The 25,202-nt window shown below is 39.2% G+C and overlaps 1 protein-coding gene across 1 annotated transcript in view; it reads right to left on the bottom strand.

Annotated features, from left to right (window-relative positions):
* The window catches only part of cpda (carboxypeptidase D, a), an 84,579-nt gene that overhangs the window by 26,284 nt on the left and 33,093 nt on the right, over positions 1 to 25,202 (bottom strand). Inside the window, exons 10-18 of the mRNA XM_061919199.1 lie at positions 24,120 to 24,262; positions 23,885 to 24,054; positions 19,427 to 19,729; positions 19,174 to 19,369; positions 16,649 to 16,784; positions 16,417 to 16,563; positions 10,567 to 10,665; positions 7,403 to 7,467; positions 3,713 to 3,844 (exon numbers count right to left, since the gene is read on the bottom strand). Coding sequence (XP_061775183.1) covers positions 3,713 to 3,844; positions 7,403 to 7,467; positions 10,567 to 10,665; positions 16,417 to 16,563; positions 16,649 to 16,784; positions 19,174 to 19,369; positions 19,427 to 19,729; positions 23,885 to 24,054; positions 24,120 to 24,262 — 1,391 coding nt within the window. The remainder of the gene's footprint in view (positions 1 to 3,712; positions 3,845 to 7,402; positions 7,468 to 10,566; positions 10,666 to 16,416; positions 16,564 to 16,648; positions 16,785 to 19,173; positions 19,370 to 19,426; positions 19,730 to 23,884; positions 24,055 to 24,119; positions 24,263 to 25,202) is intronic.

Genomic DNA, 25,202 nt, shown 5'->3' with positions numbered 1-25,202 from the left:
TAATAATACATGATTATTTTTGACACTTTTATGAGAGTTAAAAATGGATCTCCAAGACCATTACAGTTTTATTTTTTTAATCTATCATTGATCAAAAAAATAAAGATGAATCAAATGCGATATTGGTATGAATTATTGCCCTATTCAAGGCTCCAATTACTTCACATCAAATATTTCCCTTTTTGTGGAGTATATATTAAAGGGGAACATTATCACCAGACCTATGTAAGCGTCAATATGTACCTTGATGGTGCAGAAAAAAGACCATATATTTTTTTAACCGATTTCCGAACTCTAAATGGGTGAATTTTGGCGAATTAAACGCCTTTCTGTTTATCGCTAAAGGCGATGACGTCAGAATGTGACGTCGCCGAGGTAACACACCCACCATTTTCATTTTATACACATTTCAAACACCGGGTCTCAGCTCTGTTATTTTCCGTTTTTTTTTACTATTTTTTGGAACCTTGGAGACATCATGCCTCGTCGGTGTGTTGTCGGAGGGTGTAACAACACTAACAGGGAGGGATTCAAGTTGCACCACTGGCCCGAAGATGCGAAAGTGACTGCCGCCAGACCCCCATTGAATGTGCTGGAGTGTCTCCACATTTGACCGGCGATGCTAAGGCAGACATGGCACAGAGATGTATGGATAACCTGCAGATGCATTTGCAACGATAGTCAACGAAATTACAAAGGTGAGTTTTGTTGATGTTGACTGCCAGCTAATCGATGCTAACATGCTATTTACCGGCCATGCTAAAGCAGACATGGCACAGAGATGTATGGATAACCTGTAGATGCATTTGCAACTATATTACGTTTCCTTCCACCCACATTTAATGCGAAACAAACACTTACCAATCGACGGATTTAAGTTGCTCCTGTGTCAAAAGATGCGAAAGTCCTGATCGTTTGGTTCGCACATTTTACCGGCGATGCTAACGCAGCTATTCGGCCATGCTATGGCTATGAATAGCATCAATAGCTATTTGCTCAATAGCTTCAGTTTCTTCTTCAATACTTTCATACTCCAACCATCTGTTTCAATACATGCGTAATCTGTTGAATCGCTTAAGTCGCTGAAATCCGAGTTTGAATCCGAGCTAATGTCGCTATATCTTGCTGTGGTATTCCCATTGTTTGTTTACATTGGCAGCACTGTGTGACGTCACAGGGAAATAGATAGTGGTTTCGAAGATAGCGAAAATAAGGCACTTTAAACCTTTATTTAGGGATATTCCGAGACCGGTAAAATTTTGAAATAAACTTCAAAAAATACAACAAACCACTGGGAACTGATTTTTATTGTTTTTAACCCTTTTGAAATTGTGATAATGTTCCCCTTTAAGTATTTTGTGTTTTTGCTATAAAAAACAAGGTTTTCTGTGACAAAAAGACATTAGAATTATTTTTTACTTCATATCGAATGATAAATCTGGAGTTGATCTAGAGATTTTAGATTAAAATATTAACATATGAATTACTTTTAAAACTTTTATGACTGAGACCCTTCCTGGTCCACAACATTTTTAGCATTAACCAAACTATAGGCTTTTTTTTTATATTGCGTGTGTTTGCTATATCAAAACTAAGGTTTTTTGTTGGACAAAGAGCATAAAACATAAAAAAAAACAAAAAAAAAACTAATAATCGACAGATTTGAAGTTGATACATAGATTCAAGTATTGAAAGTAAAGGAAATAAATAATAAATGACTTATTCTTAAAACTTTTATGAGTGGGGGCCTTTTGGATCCCAAGACTTTATTTTGTTTTTTAAAATGTGTCACTGCTCATAAAATAATAATGAATCCAAATCAATGTTGTTATTAATTATTGACCTATTCAAGGTTATACAGTCAAATATTCCACTTTGAAATGTTTTTTTCTCCATATTTTGTGTGTTTGCTGTATCAAAAACCAAGGTTATCATTGAAAAAAAGCATAAAACATTTTTTTTTTTAAATACAATCGGCAACTAGATTTGAAGTTGATGTAGAGAGTAAAGCATTGAAAGTAAAAAAAATAAAAATTCATCACTACGTTTTTAACAATTTTTGGATCTCCAAGACACTAGTTTTTTTTTGTTTTTTTTATCTACCATTGCTCAAAAAATAATAATGAATCAAAGGCGATACTGGTGTTAATTATTGCCACGTTCAAGGCTCTAATTACTTCACATCAAATATTTCACTTTTTGTGGGGTATATATTAAATATTTTGTGTTTTTGATATAAAAAACAAGGTTTTCTGTGACAAAAAGACATAAGAATTGTTTTTTTTTTTATACTTTATATCCACTGATAAATCTGGAGTTGATCTAGAGATTTTAGAATAAAATATTAACATATGAATTACTTTTAAAAACTTTTATGACTGAGACCCTTCCTGGTACACAACATCTTTAGCATTAAACAAACTATAGGCTTTTTTTTTTTATATTGCGTGTGTTTGCTATATCAAAACTAAGGTTTTTTGGGGGGGAAAAGAGCATAAAACATAAAAAAAATAAAAACCTAATAATCGACAGATTTGAAGTTGATACATAGATTCAAGTATTGAAAGTAAAGGAAATAAATAATAAATGACTTATTCTTAAAACTTTTATGAGTGGGGCCCTTTTGGATGCCAAGACTTTATTTTGTTTTTTTTAAATGTGTCACTGCTCATAAAATATTAATGAATCCAAATCAATGTTGTTATGAATTATTGACCTATTCAAGGCTATACAGTCAAATATTCAACTTTGAAATGTTTTTTTCTCCATATTTTGTGTGTTTGCTGTATCAAAAACCAAGGTTATCTTTGACAAAAAGCATAAAACATTATTAAAAAAATACAATCGACAACTAGATTTGAAGTTGATGTAGAGAGTAAAGCATTGAAAGTAAAGAAAAAAATTATTAATGACTACGTTTTTAACAATTTTTGCATCTCCAAGACATTAGTTTTTTTTGGTTTTTTTTATCTACCATTGCTCAAAAAATAATAATGAATCAAAGGCGATACTGGTGTGAATTATTGCCACGTTCACATCAAATATTTCACTTTTTGTGGGGTATATATTAAATATTTTGTGTTTTTTATATAAAAAAACAAGGTTTTCTGTGACAAAAAGACATAAGAATTGTTTTTTTTACTTTATATCGACTGATAAATCTGGAGTTGATCTAGAGATTTTAGAATTAAATATTAACATATGAATTACTTTTAAAAACTTTTATGACTGAGACCCTTCCTGGTACACAACATATTTAGCATTAATCAAACTTGGAAGTAATCATGAGGGTTACAAACATCTATAAACTGTGTTGATTTAAAAAAAGACAAATGTCAGAATGGCCCCCGCATTCTCTGATTGCTCAGTGTGCAGCCTTGATTGGAAAAGATAATCTTATTTATCTCACCATATAAAATATAACTTAGTCACTAATTATTATTTATTTATTTTTAATGTCATCACTTATGGAGTATAGTGTGAATAAAGTCACAACTGGAAGTGAACAAAAGTGCTATGTAAAGGAAAAGGGGCAGGATTAAATAAGATCTGCTTCTTCCTACTCCTTTTCGAACATGTTGAATAGAGAAACTGGAAATTGTGATGTTCGAAATAAACACAAACTCAACTCAACTCAAGTGTCAACTTAAAGTCACGGACAGCACTGGTCTACATGCTGCTTAAAAAGTGACTCCAAAAGCAGTCTGCATACCTCCACCAACATGCTGAGAAGAGGCTTCTTGTTCTCCGCCCAGAGTGTGGCCAGCTGCTCGGCTGGAGGAAACACACAACAGCCAGTGTACACGGTGATCTCTGGACAGTGGCCAAAGTCCATGCTGAAGTCCTGGAAGGCACATAAAGGGACATGGAGCCAACGTTTATTGATAGCTCACATTCGCTTCTAGTCACGGTGGGGTTGTTAGACCTATTTTTATCTCCAGTCACATTGGCAATGTGGAACATTTTGTGACCATTTATTTTAATGCCACCCTAGGTAATACTGTAAATTTCCGTCTATAAGCCGCTATTTTTTTCCCTACGCTTAGAAACCTGCGGCCTATAAAACGGCGCGGCTAATTTTTGGATTTTTCTTTGCGGAGAGCCATAGTGTAAATAGTTAAAAAAAAAATGATCAAAGACAAAGAACAGGTGCATCATTGTTTATGCCATGGCGCAATTTTTTGGACAGGTTTGCTCACTGTTTAGGGCTTTTAACCGAAAGTACAATAGCATTTCTGTCTTCTAATTGTCCATAGCATTTCTACTCATATGGATTCTTCATTTAACACTCCAACAATGTTTGCAAGTTTAAAAATACAACTAAAACAATAATTACTTACTAAACCGCCCCATGTTTGACACCTGTAGGAGTGTTTTCATGCATATTTGTACGTGCTGTCGTCAATGTAATAAAGATAGCAAGCTTGGCATTAGCTAATACGCTAACACGAGTGTCTGTGTTAGTATGAACTTACAATGGTTTGTATTGTATCTGTTTGTATTGTTTGTTTGGAAAAATCGGCAAAACGTCACTGTGGAGTTATTGAGTCTGTTTCGATGATTAGAGAGCTCGCTTCTATTTAGCTAGTGGGTCCATGACAATGACTTCTGTTTGGTTTAAACAGCCATTTTACTGCCGTGTTACAGACACCGTTTGGAAACAATTAAGGTTTGTAAATAAACATTTACAAAATCGTTCTGTGTAAATATCTCATTTCACTACGCACCATATTTTTCTGACTATAAGTCGCAGTTTTTTTCATAGTTTGCCACTTATTCTCCGGAAAGACTTATGTGTTGAAAAAACGTGTTCAAGGATTGGTTTGTTTATGAAGCTTGATATAGTTTCTGTTATTTTAGGAGAGTTTATTGACAAGCATGACTTAGTTAATTTAATTATAGTACTTGGTAAAAGGTTTATTTTTAAGGCCAAAAATAGATATTCACTTAGTATTACTTTCTTTAAAACATTTATTCAGTATTTTTTAACTTTAGAAAGATACATGATTGACAACGATAATGATGCCAAAAAACATGAAAAAAGATGGGAAATCCTTAAAGACTTATTATGAAAATGTAATAATGTTTATAGATATGCAACAACAGCAACATATATGCTATCTGTTGTTGTGTTCCCTATTTTTGAGTGTACAAAATGAAGGTGTGTGTTGAATCTGACTTGGACATAATATGGACTATACACAAATGCTTTTTATGAAAATGTAATTTTGTTTATAACTTATATGCAATCTGTTGTTTCCCTAATTTTTGTTGTTGTACATGGATGAGGGTGTGTGTTGCTGAGGCCCACTTTGACATTGTCTGGACTGGACCTGGTTTTAAAAACCTTTTAGACAAGTCTAATTCCATTAACGACCTGGTCTGATGAAGATAAGGTTATTATTATTATTATTTTTTTTTAATAAAATAAAATGAGATTTAAAAAAAAGAAAACAATGACATTTTTTGGGGATAAAAAAGAAAGTAAAATCATATAAAACAATTACATAAAAAATAGTAATTAATGATAGTGTTAGTGGACCGGCGACACACACAATCATGTGTGTTTCAGGGACTATGTCCCTGGCAGACTGAGTTATATATGTTGTGGGAACCAGCATTTTGGTAGCAGAAAGAAACAACCCTTTTTTGTGTGAGTGGCTGTGGCTGGGTGTGAATGGGGGAGGGAGGGGTTTTCTTTGGGGGGTTGATGCACTGATGGAAAGTGTATTTTGTGTGTTTTTGTGTTGATTTAATAAAAAAAAAATAAAAAAAAAAGACTTATGTGTGAAAATATTAACACATTACCGTAAAATATCAAATAATATTTATCTCATTCGCGGAAGAGACGAAGAAAATGTCAGCAATCGTCACACACATGTCAACCAATAAGAATTCGGCGGGGGAGGGTCATGGCAGAAGTGCATTGTGGGTAATGGAATGCTAACTGCTATATGCCATATGCTACTGCCGTAGCTATTAAAACGGATCATTTCATCGTTGACGGTAACTTATAAAAACTGAGAAGGGCTGAACAAAAATAGCACGGAAAAGGAAATCATGTACTGCAGATTAACCAACATCAAATAATATTATTTATCTAATTCGCGGAAGATACGAAGAAAATGCAAGCAATCGTCACACACACGTCAGGAATCGTCACACACACGTCAACCAATAAGAATTTGGCGGGGAGGGTCATGGCAGAAGTGCATTGTGGGTAATGGAATGCTAACTACTATATGCAATATGCTACTGCTATATCTATTAAAATGGATAATTTCATCGTTGGCGGTAATTTATAAAAACTGAGAAGGGCTGAACAAAAATGGCACCGAAAAGGAGATCATGTACTGCAGATTACAAGCTGGACGTAGTGAAACATGCATCAGAAAACGACAGAAGGAAGCGGCACATACCATTGGAGTTGGCAGAGTTTTTTAGAAGCGAGATTGAGGAAGAATATTTCATAGGATTTATCGATTAGGAGTGACAGATTGTTTGGTAAACGTATAGCATGTTCTATATGTTATAGTTATTTGAATGACTTTTACCATAATATGTTAGGTTAACATAGCAGGCACCTTCTCGGTTGGTTATTTATGCCTCATATAACGTACACTTATTCAGCCTGTTATTCACTATTCTTTATTTATTTTAAATTGCCTTTCAAATGTCTATTATTGGTGTTGGGTTTTATCAAATAAATTTCCCCCAAAAATGCGACTTATACTCCAGTGCGACGTATATATGTTTTTTTCCTTCTTTACTAGGCATTTTCGGCCGGTGCGACGTATACTCCGGAGCGATTTATAATCCGAAAAATACAGTATATGTCTGCGGCTTATAGTCCGGTGCGGCTAATATGTGGATAATATTTTTTCTTATTATATTTAGTGGGTGCGGCTTGTATATTGGTGCGGTATAGCTCGGTTGGTAGAGTGGCCGTGCCAGCAACTTGAGGGTTGCAGGTTCGATTCCCGCTTCCGCCATCCTAGTCACTGCCGTTGTGTCCTTGGGCCAGACACTTTACCCACCTGCTCCCAGTGCCACCCACACTGGTTTAAATGTAACTTAGATATTGGGTTTCACTATGTAAAGCGCTTTGAGTCACTGGAGAAAAGCGCTATATAAATATAATTCACTTCACTCTATAGTCGGGAAAATACAGTACCTAAAAAACAACATTTGGTGTGTGGATGCAGTCACTGCACGGTGGACGAACAACTGACACTGCAGTATATGCAGCTAAAAAAAAGACAGTTTTTAAAGCAATTGCGGGCCAAGTGAAAATGACATGAGCAGTTTTTGACATTTCACAAAACATTCTTGTGTAAAAAAAAAAGCATTATGGAGATTTATTTTTATTTTTATAATCAACAATGACCAGATGGACACTTACCTTCATACTGCCCATGTGGCTCTGTCTCTCTGCTGCCCTCATAACTCCGTCTGGAATGTTGCTTGCTGACAAACAATAAAAAAACACCCTCAGTTATGGCTGATAAGCGTAAAAAAACATGACTGATACTGTGTACAATGCCACCTGTTCTGACAAGAACAATGTAAACACCGTAAAGCAGTGAAATTAGTAGACATTGTTGCAGAAGTTACTTGCACATGTCCCTTTTTTGGGCCGATTACAGATTAAATTCTTCTCAGAACATGATACACAGCTATAGAATTAGGAGTGTAAAGATTTTATTACTTACAATATAAAAGGCCTTGAGTATTGGTTGATGGTGATATTGATCCAGTATACATAATTTTATTTTGTAGTGTGGAATGTTAGAAAAGGTTTGATCAAGGGAAATTAGTCAAACAGAAAACAATGGTAGGTATCAAGTGTTTTTTCATACCGACCATTGTTCTCTGATTGACTAATTTCCCTTGATCAAACCTTTTCTAACATTCCACACTACAAAATTAAATTATGTTTTGTGTTGATACCAGATTCATATCAGTATCAGCCAATACGTTTGTCAATATAAAGAAGTATCAAATCGTTGTAGATGCATAGTTACACATACAAAGTCTCCAAGGCAGAAGCGTATTACAATTAATCAGTAACAAACGTGTCCGCATTTTTTAATTTATAGCATCATGATCTAAATTTGATGAATTATTGTGGCCACTTCAACTTAAAATCAGCATAAGTATGAATCTTTGGGTACTGCACGATTTGATTCTCGAGTAACGATTTTATTCAGAATCCATTCTTGATTCAACGTTCATACTTTTTTCCATACTCATTGGGTAGCAGTTCTAAAATGAACTACAGTCCTCCATGAAATACATAACAGCTTTGATACATTTTTATATTAATTAAAAGAAAACTATTTTGTTTAATAAAGTTTTACTCAACCATTTAATAAAGTCAAATACAAATAAGGCAACAGGAGAAGTATCCCACAATTGGACAATTCCATGGGATGGCACTTCAAGTTCATATGTGAGTAAAGGCAGGTGGCCAAATACAGGTGCTGGTCATATTATTGGAATATCATGAAAAAGTTGATTTATTTAATTAATTCCATTTAGAAAGTCAAACTAGTAGAATGTATACATTCATTCCAAACAGACTGATACATTTCAAGTGTTTTTTTGCCAAAAAGGAGATGATTATAGCTGACAACCAATGAAAACCCTAAATTCAACATCTCAGAAAATTTGAATATGGTGAAAAGGTCAGATATTGAAGACACCTGGAGCCACACTCTAATTAGCTAACTAACTCAAAACACCTGGAAAAGCCTTTAAATGGTCTCTCGTTTTGATTCTGTATGACACACAATCATGGGGAAGACTGCTGACTTGACAACTGTCCAAAAGATGACCATTGATACTTTAAAGAAGGAGGGCAAGACACAAAAGGTTATTGCCAAAGAGGTTGGATGTTCCCAGAGCTCTGTGTCCAAGCACATTAATAGAGAGGCGAAGGGAAGACAAAGATGTGGTAGAAAAAAGTGTACAAGCAAGAGGGATAACCGCGCCCTGGAGAGGATATTCAAACAAAACCGATTCAAAAATGTGGGGGAGATCCACAAAGAGTGGACTGCAGCTGGAGTCATTGCTTCAAGAACCACCACGCACCGACGTATGCAAGATGTGGGCTTCAGCTGTCGCATTCCTAAGAGACAAAGTCAAAAGCGTCTCGCCTGGGCTCAAGACAAAAAGGACTGGACTGCTGCTGAGTGGTCCAAAGTTATGTTTTCAGATGAAAGTCAATTTTGTATCTCCTTTGGAAATCAAGGTCCCAGAGTCTGGAGGAAGACAGGAGAGGCACAGAATCCACGTTGCCTGAAGTCCAGTGTCAAATTTCCACAATGGGTAATGGTCTGGGGTGCCATGTCATCTGCTGGTGTTGGTCCACTGGGTTTCCTGAGGTCTAGGGTCAATGCAGCAGTCTACCAGGAAGTTTTAGAACACTTAATGCTGCCTGCCGCGGACCAATTTTATGGAGGTGAAGATTTCATTTTCCAACATGACTTGGCACCTGCACACAGTGCCAAATCTACCAGTACCTGGTTTAAGGACCATGGTATCCCTGTTCTTGATTGGCCTGCAAACTCACCTGACCTTAACCCCAGAGAAAACCTATGGGGTATTGTGAAGCGGAAGATGCGAGATGCCAGACCCAACAATGCTGAAGAGCTGAAGGCCACTATTAAAGCCACCTGGGCTCTCGTAACACCTGAGGAGTGCAACAGACTGGTGGACTCCATGCCACGCCGTATTCAATCAATGTTCAATCAATGTTTATTTATATAGCCCCAAATCACAAATGTCTCAAAGGACTGCACAAATCATTACGACTACAACATCCTCGGAAGAACCCACAAAAGGGCAAGGAAAACTCACACCCAGTGGGCAGGGAGAATTCACATCCAGTGGGACGCCAGTGACAATGCTGACTATGAGAAACCTTGGAGAGGACCTCAGATGTGGGCAACCCCCCCCCCTCTAGGGGACCGAAAGCAATGGATGTCGAGCGGGTCTAACATGATACTGTGAAAGTTCAATCCATAGTGGCTCCAACACAGCCGCGAGAGTTCAGTTCAAAGCGGATCCAAGACAGCAGCGAGAGTCCCGTTACACAGGAAACCAACTCAAGCGGAGGCGGGTCAGCAGCGTAGAGATGTCCCCAATTGCTGCAGCAATTCAGGCAAAAGGAGCTGCAACTAAGTATTGATTGCCGTACATGCTGAAACTTTCCATGTTCATACTTTTCAGTTGGCCCACATTTCTAAAAATTATTTTTTGGTACTAGTCGTAACTAATATTCAAATTTTCTGAGATACTGAATTGGGGATTTTCAGTAATTGTCAGTACTAATCATCAAAACTTAAAGAAATAAACATTTCAAATATATCACTATGTGTGTAATGAATTGATATAATATGTAAGTTTCACGTTCTGAATATAATTACTGAAATAAATCAACTTTTTCATAATATTCTAATAATATGAACAGCACCTGTAGTGTAATCCGATACTTGTTCTTTAGCGGAAAGCAGGTATATCAGTCTGATATCGGACCCAGAATAGAATATTTATAATGCTTACTCTGCCCATTATTTGAACATCCTGTGTCACCGAGGTGCATCTTGGGATGGTTGTTGGCGTACGCACTCGCCAAGTACTTGAGAGTGCCTTCATTCTCCACTGAAAAAGGAACACAACACAAAAGAGCAGAGATTAGGGCCGCCAATGCGATGCCGAGCAGTACACAGCTTTCAGGTGACATCTTTATCAGACTCTTTCAGAATGGATGTTACGCAACTTTCTGTTTTTAGCTTGTCAAGTCTTATCTGTAGGCTGCGAGGACACAGTGACCCAGTTGCTAATGTGATGTAACTTAAAAAGGTCTACGGCCCTGTGCGGGGCATCAGGACCCCTAGCAATGACTGATCGTCTCCGGCGGGTCGAGCAGTAATTTAAATATTTGATTTACTGAGATACTGAATTAAAACAGACTTGGGGTTTTATATCTTACAAAGAATGCAGCAGCACTTTTTAAAAACACTGCACATGATGTCAATACTGTCTAATGCACTGCAAAAACTGAAATCTAAGTAAGATTAAATATCTCAAATAAGGGTGATATTTGCTTATTTTCTGTATAATAAGATAGTTCTTCTCACTAAACAGATTTGATGTTAGAGCAGGGGTCGGTAACCTTTTTGGATGAGAGAGTCATGAAAGCTAAATATGTCAAAATGTATTTCCGTGAGAGCCATATAATATTTTTTAACGCTGAATACAACTAAATGCGTGCATTTTTAAGACCAGCATTTTTAGAGTATAATGAGTCTCTTATTCTTTTTAATAACATTGTTATTCTAAAAGTTAACCAATAATAAATATAATACTTCTTACCATGAACAGATGTGATAGAAAATGGATGGTTGGATTAAAATGCATGAGAATGTTTAATAATTTGAATGTTATTTTTAACACTGTGATTACCAGCGGAATTATTGATTACTTATCGTGTTAAGCTAAGATTTATCTGAGAGCCAGATGCAGTCATCAAAAGAGCCGCATCCGGCTCTAGAGCCATAGGTTCCCTACCCCTGTGTTAGAGTGTTCTACTTGTTTTAAGAGTTTTGGTCCTAACTTATCTCAGTAAGATATTACAGCTTTTTGCTGAGATTTTCTGACCTATATTGAGTAAAACATGCTTGAAACTAGAATATCAACTGTTGCAAAGCTGTGTCATCAACACTCACAAGTATAAAACTACTTAATTAAAGAAATAATTTCTTATTTCAAGCATGAAAAACAAAATAATGACTTTCATGCAATTGTGTCTCATATTAAAACATCCATCCATCCATCCATCATCTTCCGCTTATCCGAGGTCGGGTCGCGGGGGCAACAGCCTAAGCAGGGAAACCCAGACTTCCCTCTCCCCAGCCACTTCGTCTAGCTCTTCCCGGGGGATCCCGAGGCGTTCCCAGGCCAGCCGGGAGACATAGTCTTTCCAACGTGTCCTGGGTCTTCCCCGTGGCCTCCTACCGGTTGGACGTGCCCTAAACACCTCCCTAGTGAGGCGTTCGGGTGGCATCCTGACCAGATGCCCGAACCACCTCATCTAGCTCCTCTCGATGTGAAGGAGCAGCGGCTTTACTTTGAGTTCCTCCCGGATGACAGAGCTTCTCACCCTATCTCTAAGGGAGAGCCCCGCCATCCGGCGGAGGAAACTCATTTCGGCCGCTTGTACCCGTGATCTTATCCTCTCGGTCATGACCCAAAGCTCATGACCATAGGTGAGGGTGGGAACGTAGATCGACCGGTAAATTGAGAGCTTTGCCTTCCGGCTCAGCTCCTTCTTCACCACAACGGATCGGTACAACGTCCGCATTACTGAAGACGCCGCACCGATCCGCCTGTCGATCTCACGATCCACTCTTCCCTCACTCGTGAACAAGACTCCTAGGTACTTGAACTCCTCCACTTGGGGCAGGGTCTCCTCCCCAACCCGGACACGGCACTCCACCCTTTTCCGGGCGAGAACCATGGACTCGGACTTGGAGGTGCTGATTCTCATTCCGGTCGCTTCACACTCGGCTGCGGACCGATCATATTAAAACAGATGACAGCCAAATGGACTTTGCTGTTTTATTTTCAATGAAACAATAGAAAAGAGGTAATCATATAGTAGTACAGTCGTTATTAGTGAGTATATACTTATTTTAAGGTATTTTTGGGTTCATTGAGGTTAGCTAATTTTACTTGTTATGGAAATTCTTAACAGGACAAATTTTCTTGTTCTAGTGGCAGATAATTTTGCTTAAATCAAATATAATACCCCTCATTTTTGTATTTTTTTTCTTGTTTTTGAACACTGACTTGTTGCAGATTGCTTACCTAATATCAATGTAAAACTTTTTCTGAAGCTATTGTCCAATTAACACTATAGAAATACCCAGGGTTGTGGACCATTAATATATACAGTAATAATAATAATAGTAATAATAATACATTTTATTTGGTATAGTGCTTTCATGGATACTGAAAGACGCTTTACAGGATAAAAAATTTAAACAAACAGTTCACAGTAATAATATAAAATACAAGAAATATAAAAGAAGTACATTGTAAAATACATAATAATACAGAATAATTACAAGACGGGACATTACAAGACACAGAACACTAATCACTGGTTAAAGGCAGATCTGAATAAGAGTGTGGTAGGTGTTAGGACCCCCGGCTCCTTTTTAGGAGGGGAGAGCCTACCCACATCCTTTTATCTTAAGGCTATCTAAAATAATAAGGGGTGACTAGAATTGAAGTTGACCAATTTATTGGACAAAACAGGAGTAAGTACAATAGCAATACTGAGCTGTAAATCTCTAAAATGGTTGCCCATCTCTCATGTTTTTGTCCACCTATGTTGCAACGCCTTGCTGGGTATCAAAACTGAAAGTTACCTTGACACACACATTCTGCTGCACTCTCCCGCCAGGCTCGTACTTCATGACGGCACTAATAATAATATAGCGTAAATTTTGGACTATAAGTCGTTACTTTTTTCCCCCCCTACGCTTTGAACCCTGTGGCTTATAAAACGGTGCGGTTGATTTATGGATTTTTCTTTAAAATTTTTCATTAAACACATGCAAAGTCACTGAAAAAGTGTGTTATTGTTTGTGCTGCGGCGCCATCTTTTGGACGAGTTTGCTCACTGGGTAAATGCCTGCAAGTGGTGTCTGCTGTTTAAAGCTTTAAACAGGAAGTAGAAGTGCCGTTCTGTCTTCTAATCGCCCATAACGTTTCTACTCCTATAGATTATTTCATTCATCATTCCAAGCAACGTTTGTAAGTTTTACAATATAACTAAAACAATTCTTACTTCGTAAATGTCCCGTGTGTGATGTCTGTACGAGTGTTTTCATTAGCACTAGCTAAAATGCTAACATGTTTACAAGTGTCTGTGTGAGTATTATTAACTTACAATGGCATTCTTTTTGTATTGTGTCAGTTTTACAAATTCCTCAGTAAATTTAACAAAACATCAGGGTGGAGTTATTGCCTATTTTTTTTTTTTTGGATAGCAAGCTTCAACAGTTAGTGTGTCAAAGACTATGACTTCTGTTTTGTTTGATCGGTCGTTTTTCTGCATTGTTACAGTCACCGTTTGGATACAATTATGGTATGTAAATAAACATTTATATCCTTCTGTGTAAATAACTAGAGATGTCCGATAATGGCTTTTTTTGCCGATTTCCGATATTGTCCAACTCTTAATTACCGATTCCGATATCAACCGATACCAATATACACAGTCGTGGAATTAACACATTATTATGCCTAATTTTGTTAAGATGCCCCGCTGGATGCATTAAACAATGTAACAAGGTTTTCAAAAATAAATCAACTCAAGTTATGGGGAAAAAAAAAAGCCAACATAGCACTGTCATATTTTTATTGAAGTCACAAAGTGCATTACTTTTTTTAACATGCCTCAAAACAGCAGCATGGAATTTGGGACATGCTCTCCGTGAGAGAGCATGACAAGGTTGCGGGGTTGGGGCAGCAGGGGGTGTATATTGTAGCGTCCCGGAAGAGTTAGTGCTGCAAAAGGTTCTGGGTATTTGTTCTGTTGTGTTTATGTTGTGTTACGGTGCGGATGTTCTCCCGAAATGTGTTTGTCATTCTTGTTTGGTGTGAGTTCACAGTGTTTTTCTACCGCACCAGTTCAAAAAGTTGCGTTAATGGTAAGAAGTTATTTATTTATTATTGGTTAATTAGGGGCTTGCTCTCCTGGGGGTTCTTCAGACCACCAAGCACCGACATGAGAGCCTGTTTCAGAGTTACAATATTGTTTTATTTTTCAATAAGTCTCTCAGTTGCTTTCCAGCAAATGTCTTTTTCCAGCAATTGTCTTTTTCTCTTTCGTTCTCGCTCGCACTCTGGCTCCAGCCCCGTCTATCCTCCTGGCTGCTGCTTATGACATAGCGACAGGTGATTAGAAAACAAGGTCCAGGCGGGCCATCTACACACCAGTCGCTGATTTCGAGGCCGGTCCTGGTACACCCCGCTTCGCTGCAGGCCCGCAGGCTACGCCCCCTCCACAGTTAGCTTCCGAATAACAATGTTATTACAAAGAATAAGAGACCTATTATACTCTAGAAATGTTGGTCTTACTTAAAAATGCACGCGTTTAGTTGTGTTCAGTGTTAAAAAAAAATATCCTATGGCTCTTACGGGAATACATTTTAAAATATTTGGCTTCTTGGCTCTCTCAGCCAAAAAGGTTCCCGACCCCTGTTTTAAAGCATTTATCGGCCGATAATATCGGCAGTAAAAAAGTTGTGTCGGTTATTGTGACCACTGAGTCTCAAGGCTGAAATATTGGTATCGTATCGGTAAATGAAAAAGTTGTAACGGGACAACGCTGGTGCAGGACTGATAAAACTTACCCTTGTAATGGCAAGAACCCAATATCAGTATCAGGAAGTGAAAAAGCGGTATCGGTTATTGTGACCAGTAAGTCTCAATGCTCCAATATCGGTATCACATCGGAAGTGAAAATTTTGCATCGGTTATTGTGACCACTGAGCCTCAACAGGACTAATATCGGTATCGTATTAGAAGTGAAAAAAGTTGTATCGGTTATTGTGACCAGTAAGTCTCAATGCTCCAATATCGGTATCACATCGGAAGTGAAAATTTTGCATCGGTTATTGTGACCACTGAGCCTTAAGAGTGCTAATATCGATATTGTATCAGAAGTGAAAAAAGTTGTATCGCTTATTGTGACCAGCAAGTCTCAAGGCTGCAGTATCAGTATCGTATCGGTAAATGAAAAAGTTGTATCGGGACAAAGCTGGTGCAGGACTGACAAAACTTACCCTTGTAATGGCAAGAACCCAATATCAGTATCAGTAAGTGAAAAAGTGGTATCGGTTATTGTGACCAGTAAGTCTCAATGCTCCAATATCGGTTTCACATCGGAAGTGAAAATGTTGCATCGGTTATTGTGACCACTGAGCCTCAACAGGGCTAATATCGGTATTGTATCAGAAGTGGAAAAAGTTGTATCGGTTATTGTGACCACTGAGTCTCAAGGCTGAAATATCGGTATCGTATCTGTAAATGAAAAAGTTGTATCGGCAGTCCGATATTATCGGACATCCTTATAAATAACTCATTTCACAACGTATATATCGGTGGCTTATAGTCCGGTGCGGCCAATATATAAAAAAAATGTGTTTTTCTTTTTAAAATCTAGTGGGTGTGACTTGTGCACTCCGGAAAATACAGTATGTAAAACAGGGTGAGATCATTGTGTGTATCTCTTCAAGCAGAGCTAAAGACCAAATCTAAGGCGTTCTGATCTGCTTAAAGGTGGAAAAAATTCCACAGGTCAGCAAATACACAGGATATAGGATAGAGTTACTGTACCTGATTGGACAGGCTTATCGTATGGATAAGTAGCCACAAGGGAGCCTCCATCGAGGGCCACAGACAGAGTGTAGCCTTTATCTAATATCATATCCATCATCGCCTTGGTCTCCGGCTGTGGCTCCACCACACGCTGTGATGCGTTGCCTAAGAATACAGGGATTACATAAAATGGAATACAGTGCATCAGTCTGTCAGATATGTTACATTTAAACACAACTCTACAACTGACCAAAGAAGTCTGTGTCCAGATCCTTGCCGTGGGCATTGCTGAAACCCTGTGTGGAAGTGCACTGCGTCTCGGCCGCTTGTTCTCTTCCATCAGGGTTGATTGACGGCACAATCACGATCCTCGTCTCATTGATGAGCTGAGGGAGGGAAATGGAGAGACGATGTAAACCAAGGGCACTCTCAGGCCTGCCATTAAGACAAAAAAAGGACATTTTAATCAAGAATGTTTTTAAATTTACAAATTAGTTGTATTGGTTATTGTGACAATTAGGTCTCGAGGCAGCAATATCAGTATCGTATAGAAAGTGAAAAAGTTGTGTCAGTTATTGTGACCACTTAGTGTCATGGCTGCGATATCTGTATCGTATCGAAAGTGAAAAGTTTGTGGAGGGGGGCGTGGCCTGCGGGCCTGCCGCGGGACTGGGTGTGCAAGGACCGGCCTCGAAGACAGCGACAGGTAATTGGATGGCCCAGGTGGCCCGTGTTATCTAGTCACCTGTCGCCTTTATTAGCAGCAGCCGGTACGAGACACAGGGTTGGAGTTGAAGGTGCTGATGAGCGGACGCAGGAGGAAAAATCAATAGGCTTCTGCTTTACAGCACAATGTCTTTTCCTCCTGCGTCCGCTCATCAGCACCTCTAACTCCAACCCTGTGTCTCGTCCGGCTGCTGCATTTAAAGGCGACAGGTGATTATATTACCAGGCCCACCTGGGCCATCCACTCACCTGTCGCTGTCTTTGAGGCCAGTCCTTGCACACCCCATTCTGCGGCAGACCCGCATGTCACGCCCCCTCCGCACGGTTATTGTAACTACTAGGTCTCAAAGCTGCAATATCGCATCATCCTAAGGGAAAAATTTGTAACAGTTATTGTGACCAGTAAGTCTCAATGCTCCAATATCGGTATCACATCGGAAGTGAAAATGTTGCATCGGTTATTGTGACCACTGAGCCTCAAGGCTGAAATATCAGTATCATATCGGGACAACGCTGGTGCAGGACTGATAAAACTTACCCTTGTAATGACAAGAACCCAATATCAGTATCAGTAAGTGAAAAAGTTGTATCGGTTATTGTGACCAGTAAGTCTCAATGCTCCAATATCGGTATCGCATCGGCAGTGAAAATTTTGCATCGGTTATTGTGACCACTGAGCCTCAACAGGGCTAATATCGGTATCGTATCAGAAGTGAAAAAAGTTGTATCGGTTATTGTGACCAGTAAGTCTCAATGCTCCAATATCGGTATGACATCAGAAGTGAAAAAGTTGTATCGGTTATTGTGACCACTAAGTCTCGAGACTGCAATATCGGTATCGTATCGGTAAATGAAAAAGTTGTATCGGGACAACGCTGGTGCAGGACTGATAAAACTTACCCTTGTAATGGCAAGAACTAATATCAGTATCGGTAAGTGAAAAAGTGGAATCGGTTATTGTGACCAGTAAGTCTCAATGCTCCAATATCGGTATGACATCAGAAGTGGAAAAAGTTGTATCGGTTATTGTGACCACTGAGTCTCAAGGCTGAAATATCGGTATCGTACCTGTAAATTAAATACATAAATGATAAATGGGTTGTACTTGTATAGCGCTTTTCTACCTTCAAGGTACTCAAAGCGCTTTGACACTACTTCCACATTTACCCATTCACACACACATTCACACACTGATGGAGGGAGCTGCCATGCAAGGCGCCAACCAGCACCCATCAGGAGCAAGGGTGAAGTGTCTTGCTCAGGACACAACGGACGTGACGAGGTTGGTACTACGTGGGAATTGAACCAGGGACACTCGGGTTGCGCACGGCCACTCTCCCACTGCGCCACGCCGTCCCAAAAAGTTGTATCGGGACATCGCTGGTGCAGGACTAATAAATCTTACCCTTGTAATGGCAAGAACCCAATATCAGTATCAGTAAGTGAAAAAGTGGTATCGGTTATTGTAACCAGTAAGTCTCAATGCTCCAATATCGGTATCACATCGGAAGTGAAAATTTTGCATCGGTTATGGTGACCACTGAGCCTCAACAGGGCTAATATCGGTATCGTATCAAAAGTGAAAAAAGTTGTATCGGTTATTGTGACCAGTAAATCTCAATGCTCCAATATCAGTATCACATCGGCAATGAAAATTTTTAATCGGTTATTGTGACCACTGAGCCTTAAGAATGCTAATATCAATATCGTATCAGAAGTGAAAAAAGTTGTATCGGTTATTGTGACCAGCAAGTCTCAATGCTCCAATATCGGTATGACATCAGAAGTGAAAAAGTTGTATCGGTTATTGTGACCACTAAGTCTCGAGGCTGCAATATCGGTATCGTATCGGTAAATAGAAAAAGTTGTATCGGGACAACGCTGGTGCAGGACTGATAAAACTTACCCTGTAATGGCAAGAACGCAATATCAGTATCGGTAAGTGAAAAAGTAGTATGGGGCCTGGATAAAACCTACCCTTGTAATGGCAAGAACCCAATATCAGTATCGGTAAATGAAAAAGTGGTATGGGGCCTGGATAAAACTTACCCTTGTAATGGCTGCGTTCTTGCCATAGTTGATACATAAGAAGGCAGCAAACTCCAGCAGCAGCTCAGTGCCTACAGGGGCGTTACCATGGATCCCTGCCACAAAGCGGACTTTGGGCTTAGAGGGCTCAACCTCTCCTGGGTTGTTGGAGATTTCCAGCGCCGAAATGGTTCTAAACTCGACACTTTGGCCCAAACTAGGTGAAAAAGAAGGCATTAGACCCAAGTAGCATAAGTGGTCTTCCACGCCCTACCTGTGTAAGAGTGTAATTTTGGGAAAGTTGAGCGTTAGGCCTCGGAGGAATGCAGACCGCTCCTTGTAACCTCGGAATCTGAAGCTGTTCTCCGTGTCTGTGCTCCGGACCAACTGTTCTAGACCCTGGCCGAGAGAAAGGTCCTTGATCAAACTCTTAAACTCTTCCTCAGATGGGTTTTGGGTGGGCTTGGGTCCCGAGGGCGACAGGCCATTCAGGTCCGAGTGAACCCGTGTCAGTCTGAAGTCCACCAGCTCTGCTCCCTTCTGGGCCACGGTAGCGTATGTCCTCACAGGATGATATCTATAAAAGCAGGATTGTCGTTAATGTGGTGCTATAATTAGGGCCCAAGCAGCAAAAGATGCAAATGCCCTATTGGAACTGCTTCGTTTATCATTATTCTACCACTCGGTATCGTACTGGAAGTGAAAAAGTTGTATTGGCTATCGTGACAACTAGGTCTCAAGGCTCCAATATTGGGAATCGTATCAGAAGTGAATAAGTTGTATCGGTTATTGTGACCACTATGCCTCAAGGCTGCAATATCGGTATCGTATTGATAGTGAAAAAAGTTGTATCGGTTTTTGTGACAACAAAGTCTCAAGGCTGCAATATGGGTATCGTATCGGGAGTGAAAAAGTTTTCTTGATTATTGTGAGCACTGAGTCTCAAGGCTGCAATATCAGTATCGTATCGGTTATTGTGACCATTACATTTTAAAGCTGCAATATCAATATCGTATCGGAAGTGAAAAAGTTCTATCTGTTATCGTGACCACTAAGTCTCAAGGCTCCAATATCGGTATCGTATTGGAAGTGAAAAAGTTGTATCGGCTATCGTGACAACTAGATCTCAAAGCTCCAATATCGGTATCGTATTGGAGGGGAAAAAGTTGTATTGGATATCGTGACAACTCGGTCTCAAGGATCCAATATCAGAAATCGTATCAGTAGTGAATAAGTTGCATCAGTTATTGTGACCCCTAGGCTGCAATATCGGTATCGTATCGATAGTGAAAAAAGTTGTATCGGTTTTTGTGACCACAAAGTCTCAAGGCTACAATATGGGTATCGTATCGGTAAGTGAAAAAGCTGTATCGGTTATTGTGACCATTACATTTCAAAGCTGCAATATCAATATCATATCAGAAGTGAAAAAGTTCTATCTGTTATCATGACCACTAAGTCTCAAGGCTCCAATATCGGTATCGTATCGGAAGTGAAAAAGTTGTATCGGCTATCGTGACAACTAGATCTCAAAGCTCCAATATCGGTATCGTATTGGAGGGGAAAAAGTTGTATCGGATATCGTGACAACTCGGTCTCAAGGATCCAATATCAGAAATCATATCAGAAGTGAATAAATTGTATCAGTTATTGTGACCCCTAGGCTGCAATATCGGTATCGTATTGATAGTGAAAAAAGTTGAATCGGTTTTTGTGACCACAAAGTCTCAAGGCTGCAATATGGATATCGTATCGGTAGTGAAAAAGTTGTCTTGATTATTGTGAGCACTGAGTCTCGAGGCTGCAATATCGGTATCGTATCGGTAAGTGAAAAAGCTGTATCGGTTATTGTGACCATTACATTTCAAAGCTTCAATATCGTATCGGAAGTGAAAAAGTTCTATCTGTTATCGCAACCACCAAGTCTCAAAGCTCCAATATCGGTATCGTATTGGAAGTGAAAAAGTTGTATCGGCTATCGTGACAACTAGATCTCAAAGCTCCAATATCGGTATCGTATTGGAGGGGAAAAAGTTGTATTGGATATCGTGACAACTCGGTCTCAAGGATCCAATATCAGAAATCGTATCAGTAGTGAATAAGTTGCATCAGTTATTGTGACCCCTAGGCTGCAATATCGGTATCGTATCGATAGTGAAAAAAGTTGTATCGGTTTTTGTGACCACAAAGTCTCAAGGCTACAATATGGGTATCGTATCGGTAAGTGAAAAAGCTGTATCGGTTATTGTGACCATTACATTTCAAAGCTGCAATATCAATATCATATCAGAAGTGAAAAAGTTCTATCTGTTATCATGACCACTAAGTCTCAAGGCTCCAATATCGGTATCGTATTGGAAGTGAAAAAGTTCTATCGGCTATCGTGACAACTAGATCTCAAAGCTCCAATATCGGTATCGTATTGGAGGGGGAAAAGTTGTATCGGATATCGTGACAACTCGGTCTCAAGGATCCAATATCAGAAATCGTATCAGAAGTGAATAAGTTGTATCAGTTATTGTGACCCGTAGGCCTCAAGGCTGCAATATCGGTATGGTATCGGTAGTGAAAAAAGTTGTATCGGTAATTGTGACCACTAGGTCTCAAGGTTCCAATATCGGTATCATATCGGAAGTGAAAAAGTTCCATTGGTTATTGTGAACACTGAGTCTCAAGGCTCCAATATCGGTATCGTATCGGTAAGTGAAAAAGTTGTATCGGTTATTGAGACCATTAAATCTCAGGGCTGCAAAATCGATATCATATCGGAAGTGAAAAAGCGATATCTGTTATCGTGACCACTAAGTCTCAAGGCTCCAATATCGGTATCGTATTGGAAGTGAAAAAGTTGTATCGGCTATCGCGACAACTAGATCTCAAGGCTCCAATATCGGTATCATATCGGAAGTCAAAAAATTTAATTGGTTATCGTGACCACTAAGTCTCAAGGCTCCAATATCGGTATCGTATAGGAAGTGAAAAAGTTGTATCGGCTATCATGACAACTAGGTCTCCAGGCTCCAATATCAAAAATGATACCGAAAGTGAAAAACTTTTATCGGTTATTGGGATCACTAGGCCTCAAGGCTGCAATATTGTTATCGAATCGGAAGTGAAAAAGTTGCATTATTATTGTGTTCACTAGACCTCAAGGCTGCAATATCTATATCGTATCGGAAGTGAAAAAAGTTTTTTCAGTTATTGTGACCACTAAGTCTCAAGTTTCCAATATCGGTATCGTATCGGAAGTGAAAAAATTGTATTGGCTATCGTGACGACTAGGTCTGAATGCTCCAATATCGGAAATCGTATCAGAAGTGAAAATATTGTATCGTGTCAACTAGGTCTAAAGGCTCCAATATCGGAAGTGAAAAAAGTTTTATCAGTTATTGTGACCACTAAGTCTCAAGGCTCCAATATCGGTATCGTATCGGAAGTGAAAAAATTGTATTGGCTATCGTGACAACTAGGTCTGAATGCTCCAATATCGGAAATCGTATCAGAAGTGAAAATGTTGTATCGTGTCAACTAGGTCTAAAGGCTCCAATATCGGAAGTGAAAAAGTTGTATTGGTTATTGTGACCAATATCGGTATTGTATCATAAGTGAAAAAATTGTATTGGTTATCGTGACAACTAGGTCTCAAGGCTTCAATATCGGAAATCGTATCGGAAGTTAAAATGCTGTATCGGTTATTAAGACCATTAAATCTCAGGGCTGCAAAATCGATATCGTATCGGAAGTGAAAAAGCGATATCTGTTATCATGACCACTAAGTCTCAAGGCTCCAATATCGGTATCATATCGGAAGTCAAAACATTTAATTGGTTATCGTGACCACTAAGTCTCAAGGCTCCAATATCGGTATCGTATAGGAACTGAAAAAGTTGTATCGGCTATCATGACAAAAAGGTCTCCAGGCTCCAATATCAAAAATGATATCGAAAGTGAAAAACTTTTATCGGTTATTGGGATCACTAGGCCTCAAGGCTGCAACATTGTTATTGAATCAGAAGTGAAAAAAGTTTTATCAGTTATTGTGACCACTAAGTCTCAAAGCTCCAATATCGGTATCGTATCGGAAGTGAAAAAATTGTATTGGCTATCGTGACAACTAGGTCTGAAGGCTCCAATATCGGAAATCGTATCAGAAGTGAAAATGTTGTATCGTGTCAACTAGGTCTAAAGGCTCCAATATCGAAAGTGAAAAAGTTGTATTGGTTATTGTGACCACAAGGCCTCAAGGCTGCAATATCGGTAAAATGACAAGATACTCGACAAGCGAAATGATAAACTGCGACAGAATTTTCCCTCCGCCCTAAGATGTGGGTGTAGCATGGCGCCAAACTTTGGTCTGATGGCTCGCCACAAAACTTTGAACATTTGTGACTCGGCGACACAAGTTGGGATCTCGGTAAGAATCGCTTCAAATGATGACGACAACGTCGTGAAATTCTAGACGGGTCAAAACTTATTCGTAACTATTAAGTGAAAAAAATTGCTCCTCGCCATCAACTATCAAGCCGTGTTTACTTGACTTTAATTAATCCGTTTTCCCTTTCAACGGATACCAGGCTTTAATATCGAGAACTGATCATGACTCGACATCGATATCGACATATATCACCGCCTTATAATGGGAAATTAAAACTTCCACATCCTCCAATCTTCCTAGATTTGTTGATGGTGGGGCTTGCAGCCTTAATAACTCGCCTTGGCATGCAGTTCTTACCCATGGGCAGAGGCGGTGACAGAATAGGTCCCAGGGACCAGCAGTCTCCAGTAATCCCCAGTCAGAGCTGTGCTGACGTTGTGGTCGATGCCCTCCACGTGAATGGTGGCATTGGGGATCCCCAAATTGTCTCTTATATCCGAGACGGTGCCTTTAATCCCGCTGTGAACCTGAAGCCACACACACACAATCAAACTCTGATAAAGGGAACAAAAAACACATTAGCGTTTGCTACCTGGTGGATATACTGAAGCAAAGATTGTCGATTTTGCTCCCAGTAGTTTGGCAGATCCTTGGCCCGGGGGTACTTCACGCAACCCAACTCTATTGTCACCTCAAAACAGTTGGTGTTGACGTAGTTCCAGTCCTGCATGCCACCTGGGAAAACATCGGATTTGAATATGTTCGTCACATATTTGAACAGGAAATATGTATTTTCAGTGTTTAATTTCTGAGGAAAGCAGAGGCGTTTATAGGAATATTTTAACCAGGGAGCACGAAAGAATTGACGTCAAACCGACATGTCAATAACATTAAAAAAACAGAACACTTCCATGAGAGATTATCCATACTAGGGCTGGGCGAGAAAATGATATATTATTTTTTTTATTATAGCACGACCATTAAAAGTTTTTGTATTTCGATTTGTGGAGTGAAACTATGGAATGGTTTGAATGTGGAGTTAAAGCAATATCCAAACATAAACCAGTTTAAAAAGAAGTATAGGAACATGGTATTCCAGAGGTACAGAGATGAAGAAGGGCTTTGATATTGAGTTGTTTGTGTTACAGAACAATGTGGGGTTGCCCATTGAGGCAGTGATGCTGCTGCTGTGGAAGATTAACATTTCCATGCTCACTAGTGGTAATGGTGTGGCTGAGTATGTATGTAGTGTGCATATGTATGTATACATTTATAATTTATGTATATACTAGTTCAGGGGTGCCCATTACGTCGATCGCGAGCTACCAGTCGACCGCGGGGGGTGTGTCAGTCGATCTCCAGCCAGGCTTTTAAAAAAAAATAGACCTAAAAATTAGTGATCATCAATCTTCACCAAGACGTCACTTAAATGACATTCACGGTACCGGAGGGTCTTGTGAGATGACGCTGGCTGCTGCAAGATCATTATTATGAAAATATGACCGAGAGGAAGGCGAGAAACACTTTTTATTTCAACAGACTCTCGCGCCGTACCTTCCGTCAAAACTCTAAAGGCCGACTGCACATTTCCTATCTTCACAATAAAAGCCCTGCTTCATGCTGCCTGCGCTAACTAAATACAGAGCCTCGGAAAACTGGCTTGCACAAGCGATCC

Source organism: Nerophis ophidion, linkage group LG13 (assembly GCF_033978795.1).
Source record: "Nerophis ophidion isolate RoL-2023_Sa linkage group LG13, RoL_Noph_v1.0, whole genome shotgun sequence".
Taxonomy (NCBI): Eukaryota; Metazoa; Chordata; class Actinopteri; order Syngnathiformes; family Syngnathidae; genus Nerophis; species Nerophis ophidion.
Note: the sequence above shows the minus strand (reverse complement) of the source record. Positions and strands in the feature narration are given on the sequence as shown.